Here is a 12,424-nt window from a genome sequence, read left to right as displayed (position 1 = left end):
AATTTATTCGTGGGAATTTTCTACCATGGAAATAATACAAGGACCAAATGAATACGAAGCGTCCCATTGTGGGACCCTTTCAAATCGGAGGTCAAATTTGAAACGCAAACTAAAGCCGCAGAGTACCAAAAAACACATCGAATGAATGAAATAAAGGGCCGTATACTCGCGGAAATGAGTGCAATTGCCACATGTTAGGTTCTCATAATTATTATCGCATTTTGAAAATTGAATTACTCGCAAGCCTGAATCTTGTAAAATGGATTTTATTCGGCTTAAATGAAAGGGATTAATTGGGAATCAGTCTTAATTGATTACTCGCACTATCTTGTTTGAGTCTATCCACTTTGTGGGAAAAACTTTTCGTGTCCCAAACGGTGCAAGAACTTTATGTCTTTTACATAAATAACGAGGCAACAGTTTTTTAGCTGGAGTGAAACTACAATTACCAAAGCGAAATTATTTATGCAGAATGTTTTTTTTTCTTTTTCACCGTCCTGAAGGATCTTCGTCTGTTTTTACCAGCTTAAATGCTATGGAAAAAACTACTTTATCTTAATATCGTGTAGTATATATATTATAAAATACACTCAAGAACAAGATTAAAAATATGTAGATTAAAAATGAAGAGCAAGGAGTTTGTATCGAAGGAACGTTTTGCTATAATAGCTTTCATTTAAATGTTTACACTTCAGAATTTTGTCAAAACTGAAAAGAGAGATACATCCTATTTTGCAAAATTATGGCGCCAAAGGAAAGTGTTTCGCAGTAATTTTTCTGAATGGTAACACAAGGAGACGTACGACAAACATCGAAGAAAAAAAAATTGACTTACCACATAAAAAAATTATACAGTGATGTTAAAAACACGAGAAAAAAGATATTTTGTGTGAAACAAATGAAACTCGACCCTTTTCCAAGTCATTTGATCCCGAATGACCGGATCATTTTCATATTTGTCTTAGCTGGTAATTTCCCTGGAAGATCACCATTGAATTTTTAGCCAGTAACACCTGGGTCAACAGAGCAATAAAAGTCGTATTTACCCGCAATAAAATGACTAGGTGACAGTATCAAACACCGTTTGCTAACGTAATTTAACACGGAACGTTCGATGTCCAATGCAATTGGCCTGGGTTTGGACAAGTTATTTACTAGGTTTCGCACAGTGCAGGGTTGTTTGACAACTCACTGACATTTCATGATCAGGAACTTAATAAACGGGTTAGGAGTTTCTGCTTTTCATGTAGTCCGTTCCTTGTTTCGAGCAGGCAAAAAATCAGAGCAGTAAATGCGAAGCAAGGGGATTTGATCCGTTTACTAATTAAGGCACTGAATATATATATCTACAACGCCATCATTTCTGAAGAACACTTTTTCTTATATTAGAACTGCCATAATTAATTAACACTGGATATTCTCTAACTCATAAAACGGCCAAAACGCAATCTCGAGCATACTGACCGAAAACGCGAAGAACTCCTCGGTTTTTTTTTAACAAACCCTTCGTGTTGAGGTAAAATAGCATGTAAAAAACTGGCCTTTTTGGTTTCAATTAAATGAGTCTAGCTAAACAAAATTATCGACTGCATATTCAGATTACACAACTTTTCGCTCTCTTAAGTCCCGCGCATGTCCATAAGGGAGGGGTGAAGCTACAAAAATCTCGTACACAAATCCCTATCAACTACTAGATGTGAAATTGCGATTTCCTCAGTTAGTTATTTCACCTGTGGATGGCGTTATCACCTTTTTTCAACAACTGGAACCCGTGCTCTTTTGAGATTGACATTAAAAATATTGAATTTATCTTATAAAAAACATGTTTCATTTTGAAATTCCCATCTGCGGTCGTTCAGACGATTTAGCGAAGAAAGTACGTTGATCGACAATCTTTTTTCTGGTATTCTCAAACCACATCAGGGAAAACCTGTTTCACTGACGTACAGCACAGGGTTCAAAAAAAGTCTGGTTCGGATTTGCTCAGGATGCGAGTCACCAAATATTACTATGAACCTGGCAAAGACTGCTTTGACAGCCTTGGTTTAATAGATGCGGGTTTAGCCTTGTTTCCTTGTTAAATTACAACACGGACAGGGGCAATAAACACGGTAAAACGACGCACCTTTCAAACCAATTTGTAACTGTTGTGTTGTAATTTTTGACAACTGTTTATGGGATTATTTGAGAGGACTAGAACCGATGTTTTTATAAACGATCTTAAACGAGAAAACAAGAGCCATGATGGATCTTGGTGAATAGTAATAATTTAATAGAAAGGAATGCACATGAAAACAGTATGTTCTGAGAAGCTATAGCTATTAATAAAGTACAGGCTTTTCACTGCAAACGCTGGTATTTACTAAAGATGGCTGCAGATTTAGTACATATCATCCCAGTCTTTTATCAGATTCACTGGCTACTACCAACTAAGTACCGGCACGGCATGGCACCTGATTACATCTGCAAAGTGATCAGTCAGAGAACATTAACTAGATATTCGCTCAGATCCAGCCTAAAAGATATGCTTGAGGTTCCAAGCGGTAAGATTGGGAGGTAGAGCATTCTGTTCTACGGCCACGAAGCTCTAGAACAATCTGTTGAGCGATATATCTATCTCTCTCTCTGTTTTATGGGTATTTAAAGCTACCTCAAGCTACACAGAAAGGAAAGAGGTCAAAAGAAGGATTTGAGGTCACACTTCAGAGATATTTCGGTATCTTACAATATGCTAGGAGACACAACCACTCATTTTCTTTAAAACAAGTCAGTCGTGCAGTTTTTGGTAGCTTGTTTAAGGCTCAACATAAGCAAGATCCTCATCTAACAAAATCTTGTTCCACTTGAGGAAGTGTTCCTTATGTAAGGGGGGAGGAAGCGGGTGAATAGGAAAACTTATAGTTTAAATCCTTTTGCGCCCCCTTTGATGAAGAAAAAACAAACAAGCAAACCTGTTATCCCCCCTCCCTATGAGAAACAGACAGAATTATCCCCCCCCCACTACCACCAAAACAACTGCATATATAATATGACAGCCTTTAAATGAACAGATTTGTTACAGTCCTTTCAAGCTAAGCTTTTACAAAAACAATATATGTATAAGGACTCTTCATGATAAAACCACCCTTAGCATCACACCACATACTCATTGCATTTGGGTGGGTTCACCCATTAAGAGGTATTTAATTTGACAGTTCACACTGAGACAGGTCTAGGATTTTGATACATGGGAGGGATAAAGAATGAATGATTCCTGAAAGTGGGAGTATCTATGGGATCTAGGGACATGCTCATCAGGAAAAGACTGAGGGACCCATAGAAAGTGTGCATATTAAGTGGGTTGAATCTAGAGAAATAATGAGCACATGAGCACTCTCTTAACAGTTTATAGATTCAAACCATTCTCTTCAGTATTGCTACCCATAGATAAAATATCATTTTTAAAGCTCACAGCTCACAAGAAAGGAAAGTTGTATTGATGTCTTTCAAATCCATCAACAATTTGGCTTTGGCTATCAACAGTCTCCTGATAAGAGTTTATTAAAAAAATTTTTCTGACATGTTTTGCTGTCCAGGTAGTGATTTTTGGATATGGGTCACTTTTGTCTTTTGGTTAGTTCGGTTTTCTAGACAATATGATGACCTATGATGCATACACGGACAAAGCAAAGGAAGAGATGTAATATCTTTCATTTAAGCTTAAAGATAAAAGGGTTGACTGCAGTGAACAGTAGTCATGGCTCATGCCAGCTACCCTGGCTGGGATCACATTTAAGCCAAATGAAGAGAAGAGAAATCCCTCCAGCAGCCAAGGTACTGTCCACCAGGATCCACACATGAACGAATCTAGAAAATTTGGTTGAGTGGACACCAGTGTTCCGCACGATTACAACAGACCTGCCAACTCTCACAATTCTGTGTGAACCTCATGATTTTTTGCCTTTTCTCATTGCCTCATGACAAGATTGCCAGTCTCAATGTTTTTTGGGAAACGGAAATTTTGTGGGGAATGCTAGTACCTGTTTAAGCGAGCCTTGATGGCACCTTGCTGTAAGTTTCGTCCCTAGTGACCTCTTCCCTAGCCTATTATAGTCATCAAAGAAAAGGTGGCATCTTGTTACCAAAGTGACCACAAATAAATGGAAGTAATGTTTAAATAAACAGCTAATTCCCCCAATAGAAAAAGAGTTCAATTAATCTTGATCGGGAAAAATAAAGAATCTCCCTACTTTTTGAAGAATGTCCAGATTTTCTTTCACGAGTCTTTATCAGGGGTTGGCAGGTCTATTGCAAAGCATGATTCATTGTAATCAATTTTGATACATACGACAATCATTTAAGAATAATTTGCTACATGTAAAGAAAACTTTAAACAATTTTACGTCAATGTTCTAACTAGTACAGCAGAAACGTATTGCTGATCGTACAAAAAGAGTTAAGTAAGGTTCACTTAACACCAACGGTGACAAGAAGCAACAATGACTGTATGGTGTAATCGACATGAATCCAGGACATGAATAACTCTGTTTACTAACCTTTTAACTTCCGAAGAGACGTCAATCCTCCAAGGCCCTCACCTTTGAGGTAGTTTTTCTCTGTAATTCGCCCTTTGGGAAAGCATTTGACCAATATTTACTCAACAATCCTACCATCGACCCTTTCAAACATGGCGGAAAGCAACAAGGCTGTCACGTGACGTTTAAAAAAAATTGGCGGGAACTTTCTCCGAGTAGCTACCAGTCCCAGTTGTGAGCAGTCAACTTTTTAGCTAGTTTTTCTCATATTTTTTAGTGGCTCTCTGAAGAAAAAATAAAAATAGTGATCAAGGGAATCTGTTATGATTCCCTGATCGACTGAGGCGCTAAAATTGAGCCGCCGAACTCCGGCTTATTCCCGGCCTATGGGGTATAGGATCTTAATCCTGAAACTGGATCAAAATTATGAGACATTCTTTAAAAGATAATGAAAATGAAATTTGTATATAGCTCGATCTTATGAAGGGAAATTAACCCTTTTTTTTCTCCGCTCCGTTTCACCATGCAACGAACTTCTCCTACCTATTAATGGACGAACTATCGAAACCGGTGTAACTTAGAGCGCTTTCAATTTGTCAGAACTGACCGGCCATTCCCATCGTCATGAGAATTTCACTTTTTATCAAAATTAACCATCGAGATCAGTCAAATCCTAAATATTATACTCAAACGAGATAAAAACCTCTTGGAAAAAGCTTATTTCATTGCCAAAATATCTGGTCTTGCCATGGTCCGACCGGCCAGTTCTGACTTTTGTAAAGTGCCCTTACACAAAGATCTCAGTGAGCTCTTGAAACTGAAATACTTCAAAATGCTTTATTCTCCTTTCATCGACCCCTCCTGCCAGCTTTACTGAATAAACAATGACTCCTACATTGACTACATTGAACTGAATTTAATAGAGCGGTTTTCATTTGAGTGTCGAAAAGTAATTGGTTTTGCACTTTCTACACGATGCGATTGGCTTAAAAGATTCGCGCCACCTTTTCATCCAATCAGAAGTAAAACCAAAGCCAATTGTGACGCGCTCGCATGCATTTTCCCGCGCTTTGCGTCAGCCACATGTAATTACTTCGAGTTTTGACTGGTTCAATGTATTGTCTGTGTCCTATGTGATTGGCCAGAGTAATTACTTTGGTTTTGGTTTTACGACACTCAAACGAAAACCACTCTAAGCGAGAAAAACTATTGATTTCTTTTTATTCCAGTTTTGACTTCACGATATGCAGTGGCGGATCCAGAAATTCACATAAGGAGGAGGGGGGGGGGGGGGGGCGGGTCGGGTCATCCAGACCCTGAGATAAGGGGGATGCCCCGCATGCCCGGTCTCAAAAAATATTTTTGGGGGCCCTTCGGCCTCAGTTTGGTCTAAAAATAAGGGGGGGCAGCCCCCACCCCCCCCAGATCTGCCACTGATATGGATGTTAGTTTCTTTCTTGTTTAAGTTTTTTCTACGCATATTTCAAACTTCAGGAAATGACCACAAGTCAGCCCGTAACCCGGTCATTTTTAGCCGTGCGTAGGATTTTAGAATATTTTACAAAGGTGTTTAACTTGTTTTAAAACTTTACGCATGTCAACTTTTCAAAACGCAGTGGTGGTCTTTCAGAAAAACAAAAAGCAATCAAAAACCAAGGGGCTTTTTTACATTTTCAGCCATATCATGTTTTACAGTTCCACTCAATCCACTGGCAGGACTAGCGTTCTTAAAATACTCCGACTTCTTCAAGTGTCAAATTAGTCGTAGTTATTATCAACGGAAGGAAACGGAGACACATTGTGCCGGTGTTTAAACTGTTGATTTAGTCTTCCGCTACCAAGGGTGTGGCAATTATAAAACCACGATCAGTTCAAACGCAAATTCCGTCAATTAAACATTTCCTGGGGGATCAAAGATAAGCCTTGAATTCTACATCAACTACTTTGACACTGTCTTTTTATAGCTTCTGTTGATAGTAGGTACTCAAGGTGTGTTCGCGTTTTTACACACTTCTGTATCTTTTGACCTCAATTTTTGATTACCCAACATTGTTATTAAAACTGAACCAGTCTTGTCAATCTGCTAATCTCCAGAACTGGATGTTCGCCAGAATACGTCAGCAAACGAACTATTGAGGGAATTACAGGGTAATGGGCTATTTCTTCAAATTCAATGAATACAGAAGGTTAAGGCATGACGATGTTGCTGTGAATGATAACCTTTCGTGGCTTTGTGTTTGGCTAAGTGATGTACAAGCTGTTGAGTCAAAAGGGATCATCTTCTTCACAAATAAAGAAAGGTCGGGCTACTTAGCCACTGGCATCTTTCAATCATATTTCTCATCAATTTCTGTTTTATTATTATATTATTATATTTTTCCTTGAATTTCTTGGAGTGACTATTTTAAAGGCAACTTTTACTTTCTATGCGATTTGCTTTTGATTACTGAGGTAAAACTTCTTTTAAGACTTAAAAATCTTCTAGTACAAAAATCTGGGAAACTGTGCCAATTGATCTCACTGTCTACTCTATAACAAGTTTAAGAAAGAATGGAAATACAGTATCTCTTGATCGATCAAACTTAATCTTACTACTCCGTCATTGATTTAATTTGAGTTTTTTTTCTGCTGCCATTTATTCGAAAGCGTGTGGCGGAGTCCACCTTGAAAGGGTTGGGCACTGCACTTTGGTCACCTAATGATTACTCATAATACTTTCTTTCCTTTCATTTTTAATATAACTTGTATAAATGTCTTATGTATTGTAAATATTGAATTGAATTGAAGTTTACTCCCAGTGTGGAAACCGTACGATAATATTGGTTTATTGAGATGAAGTTATAATTACACAAAGGAACAATGAAGCTTTTTTAGTCTAATCATGATCACCTTAGATTAATATGACTAAAAAAATAAATAAATAAATAAAGCAAAGCATAACAAGAGACAGGTTTATCTTAAAACACTTCTTGAAAATATCCCAAAAGCATCAGTAAAACGTATCGATTACAATTTAAGCAAAGGCAAACACGATCTTTTCGCGTCAGAGGAAAATTGTTGTGAGAAGATTTCATTTAATAACCTCGCGTAGGTAAAAGAATTATAAAGGCTATTTTAGTGAAAGATGGATCAGATGTAAAAACGTGGAAAGATTTTTCGTATCCAAACAATATATTATCGTGTATCGCTATTTAGCAGTCTCTAACAAGACAGTTATTGACAACCGAGAAGTCACGAAATCGGATAATTTATCACTTAAGTTATCAAATGTCAGAAAACTCCATCTGCGCCGATAGATACGAATACGCTATTGAGAAGAGGAAAAAATGTGATATGATTGGATCCCATAATTAGTAAAACTGAAGGACTAAAAATTCTTAGTTACGTTTGCCATATAAACAATGAAAATTCAAAATGAGCGACTAAACTTGACAGATCATTTTTAGAGGGTGAAGGAGAAAAACCTTGAAGTTCTCTTTCATTGATTTGTAATCCTGTTATGTCTAGCACGTATTTAAATGTTTTCACATGATATAAAATAACCTACGAACAAGGAAACTGTGTTTTAAATAAACTGAAATGATCAGGCATCGAAGCAATTCTAAAGAAAACGACGAGAAGACCACTGTTATGACCTGTTAGCCACCGGCGTTAATAAGCTTTATAATTAAAATACTTTAATATGATCAAATTTAAAAAGTGAAAATCAGCTAACGTTTTAAGAAACTTGAAGCTGTTTTAAATGTTCCTCTGCCTTTGTTCTCAATCTTAAAATACTTGAGCTACGAAAGTTTTCAAACATCTCATCTTTTTGAGATAACATTGGCTTGCTGGAAACATGACCCTCCCGAAAGATCTGATACGCCGAACAGGTGTGTTTTGCCAATGGAACATAAAATGGCGCTAGCCTTGTGGACACTTCGCTTGATATTTCTTTTGCGTTTTCTTGGACATCAGCAGTTCTTTCTGGGCACGTGCTCTCCGAATTAGCAACTTTATGTACAATAGAATTTGAAACCGCAGTCGTGCCACAAGAAGATTCATCCGAGCTGTCATTGTTCACCCTTTTTTGTTTTTCTCTGTTACTATCAAGAAGTTGTTCAATGCGAAAGCTTTGTCCCACATTTTCCGCAGACACAGTGGCCTTTCTTTCCGTTTGTGGTGGATCCTTCCGTGATAAAATGCTCTCAATACTGAAAGAATTCGATGGGAGTGATGACTCCTCATCGTTCTCCTCAGTCGCTGGCGAAGAGGCTTGAATTGTTTCTTTTTTATTTCTCCCTGAAGTCAATTCTCTGTCAAACACTTCAAGAAGCTTAAGTGTAACAGCCGTTTTTTCCACCTGACTTTTTTCTCTTCTGCCTGGTCTGGCCTTAGTTTTCTCTTCTCTTCGCAATTTTGCTCTCCTGTTTTGAAACCAGACCTAAAAAGTTCAACAGATCCCATTTGAGCTCAATTCATTGCTCCAATAAATCATGCCAAAAAAAATACAAGCCAGGAAATTGTTTAGTCGTTTCACGTTAAGAAAAAATGCTATTTGCTCATAAAAATTAACGGTGTGGAATACAGTGATTATTTAAATATTTACATAACTGTGGCACGAAAAAGCTTAAGGTACCCATGCAGGTTTTCAACGCGTTTTCTCAATTTTTTTCCCGTACCAAAGAACTTCAGTTACAAAGGAGTTAACCACAGGAAAAAATGTCTATAATTATGTAAACTGGACTGAATTATCATGAGTCAATGAGAAAAGCCCCATTATTGCCAACCACTTGGGTTCAGCCGCTCAAGGCTGTCACGTCAGAGAGTTTGGGACTCTCGTTTCTACAGCGCATTAATCATAATAATAAAGTGCTAGTGACCCTTCTCCGAGCAATTTATCAAGTTCTGACAAGCGCAAAGCTTCAAGGTTAAACTGGGGAAGTAATGTTGCTAAAAAGAGCTATTTGCCTGACACCATGACATTGAAAAACGACGTTTATCTGGCTATTCGAACTGTATTTGGAGTCACTGGCTTCGCCCGAGGAGGAAACTAGCTGTTTCAGTCATTAATTATGATTTAGTAACCTGATTTTCTCGACGTTCGACGTTCGAGAAAAATTTGGGAATTGCCAGTTACATTAATTATCACAGTGGTGTGGTTTCTTACTCAATTAGAGCTTCTAAGAGTTTGTGTTAGCACCGTTTAAAGGCATTAAAAGAGATGAAACCATTTCCCTACAATGCCAAATATAAACATTCCTATGCAACCAAAGGCAATCCAGAAGCAAACTTTAGCAGCATTTAACACAATTTACACTTAAATCGCTGTCGGAAAGTGATTTATTGATTAGCTGGGAATGTGGCAAAACGCGTGAAGAGGAGTTAAATTGTAATCTATCGCAACACGTATGTTGCCATAAATCACACCCTTGAGAACATTTCGAAAACAGATAATTCATCTCTAAATTACAAAAACTGATCTTCGCCTTTCGATCGTTTCGTGGTACGTTTTGAGCTTACACGTTAAAAAAGTGTGAGCAAAAACGAGACAAAATCTCTGCAAGAAGCCAGTCTCGGGCGCTTTTAACGGAAGCCGATGGCGACTGTAGGTCGCCAATACAATTTTCACTTCTGCAAAGTCGCAAATGGTCGATAACAGAGCGACATCTCACAATGGCTTCCCATAGTATAAAACTCGACTGCAGCTTAGCGGAAACAAAGAATAGTTTTGTGGTAGAAAAATGTCTCTGGTTTGTAGAATAGAGGAATCATTTAATCCCCAATTGACAAACAGTGGTTCGATACAACCGGCTAAAAAATTTAATTAGGTGTTTAAATCGCAAACTAACTCGGTTGGGTGTCTAACTCGGTCCGTGGCATATAGCGACCTTCTGTTTTGAAACTTTCTTGTGCTGCCTTTTAACACTCCTTAATGAACGTAAAAGACTGAAAGATATCTAAAATGTCGATTTCGTACAGCGTTCTAACAGAATAGTCCCTTTTTGTGTCCATACGAGACTTCGAAGTGTGCTCGAAAAAGAGTCTGTTAAGCTTCGTGTGGCTGGCGTGAAAACTACGGAATTCTTCGTGCAGAAGGTGTTAAGAAAATTATCGACTGGGCAGCTGTTGCAAATTGTATTGTACGAAGTTTGTACTACCACCAAAGCCTATTCAGATCTTCATGCAGTGCCCAATTTACCGACCACGAAAGGAAAAATTAAACTTAAGGGCGCAGAGCACGAACGGGAAAGTTTCATGCTACAGTACGTAACACTTCCAGGACAGACAGACACAGATTTGTTCACTTGCAAGCAGTCACAACAATGTTGAACAAGTAGATAGTGCAACTGCGTTTCTAGTGAGATTCAAGTTGGATTTTCCTACCTGCACTCTTGATTCAAGTAAGTCGAGTTTCAGAGCAAGCGCCTCTCTGGTGAACACATCGGGGTATTGAGTTCGTTTGAAGACCTTCTCTAGTTCTCCAAGCTGCCAAGCGTCAAAGTTTGTACGGCTTCTTCGCTTCTTTGGCAAGATAGGAATTTCTGTAGAAATAGCATGATGCCAGGATATGAAAATGAGGTATAGGAAAATGTATTTAAAGTACGTTCGCGCGTGAAGTATGTTAGAACATTCGTGGGCCAAGATGACAACAGCTAAGTACATAGAAAACAAGAGAACGAAGGGGTGTTTCAATTTGCATACCTATAGCTTCAATGATTTCAACGTCGGAGTCCGAGTTCAAGTCTGCCAAACTTCCCAAAGTGACTGGAAAATGGAATAAATTTGCATCTGAACCAGCGCTCGTCGCGTTCGGGTCGCGTAGACTCACTCGGGCTGCGTGCGCATAAGACCCGTCTTCAGACACCATAAGATTAAAGGAGGCAGGATAAAAATTCATAATCCCTTTCTCGGTCGAAGCCAGCGCTAAAATAGCTAAGAAGTTGCATCCGACGCGCGCATAAAAACAGCGCGTTTTTCCGTCAGAACTGGAGGATTAATTACGCTCCAAGCTTTAGGCGCCTTGTTAGGACAGCGCTGAGAGTTGTTAACAGAAACACTAGTCCATTGCGATTGGCAGGCAGGCCGAGATGCCTAACAAGCCGTCAAGTCAGCTGTCCAATTATCTAATTACGTCTAAAGTAATTAGAGTCTCCGTCCCGACGCCATAGCGATCACTCTTCACATCGGTGACCAGCGCCGCGCGGTACAATTGTCTCATTCGCGCGTTAATTGGTGATTGTTTGCGATTCGGGATGTTTATGTTAAAGCGCTTGGCCCATGGGTAAACAATTTGTCGGGGTGTGATTACCATTACGCAGTGTGGAAAAGAGAGATTAAACTCTGTTTAGCTCTTTAGTGGTCTAATACTATTCTTGACAATCCAAAGATTCAACTGAAAAGCCTTTGATTGGTGTAATACGCATTTTATTGCAAGGAATTAGGATTTTGATAATATTAGTTATTGCTTGTAATGATGTGGCATTTCTGAACGAGCGAAAACCATAAATCAGGGGCTCCTTATCCTCTGTTTATCTCCGATGAAAGTAAATCTTTTTGGAAGACAAGTTTTAAGTGTTTTAATAAGTCTGCCCACTCGTGAAGGGTGAGCAAGCAGTCGTCAGCTGAGTCGTGCAGCAGGTCGTGAAGTCAGAAGTATACAAAAAAACATCTGTGTTTCACAAACACTTGCACAATTAAATTAGTGGAATATTTTTCCTATCGCGAATTCAGATCTGAAAGATTTAAAAACTCAGACCACACACGCCCTGATAACATGTCAGTGGTTTCATCGACAAGAACTCTCTAATCGGGAAAAAAAAACCTTTTTGGGTCTTCTGGAGATCGTCAGAGCTCGTTAGCAAGGTTTCCTCAGGTTTTAATCAACTTTGGTGCCTTTTTTAAAAAGCCTTCACAATGTAAAAATAGAA

General features: G+C 38.6%; 1 protein-coding gene across 1 annotated transcript; it reads right to left on the bottom strand.

Annotated features, from left to right (window-relative positions):
- Positions 1-8,174: 8,174 nt before the first annotated feature.
- Positions 8,175-11,545, bottom strand: LOC140941621 (uncharacterized). The gene is made up of 3 exons (XM_073390643.1): positions 11,199-11,545; positions 10,881-11,038; positions 8,175-8,937 (listed from the first exon to the last, which is right to left on the bottom strand). The coding sequence occupies exons 1-3, from the start codon at positions 11,392-11,394 to the stop codon at positions 8,233-8,235; spliced, it is 1,059 nt and encodes a 352-aa protein (XP_073246744.1). The 5' UTR covers positions 11,395-11,545; the 3' UTR covers positions 8,175-8,232.
- Positions 11,546-12,424: the final 879 nt, after the last annotated feature.

The sequence above is a fragment of the Porites lutea genome, chromosome 6 (assembly GCF_958299795.1).
Source record: "Porites lutea chromosome 6, jaPorLute2.1, whole genome shotgun sequence".
Lineage (NCBI taxonomy): Eukaryota > Metazoa > Cnidaria > Anthozoa > Scleractinia > Poritidae > Porites > Porites lutea.
This window is presented reverse-complemented; position numbering and strand designations above follow the sequence as displayed.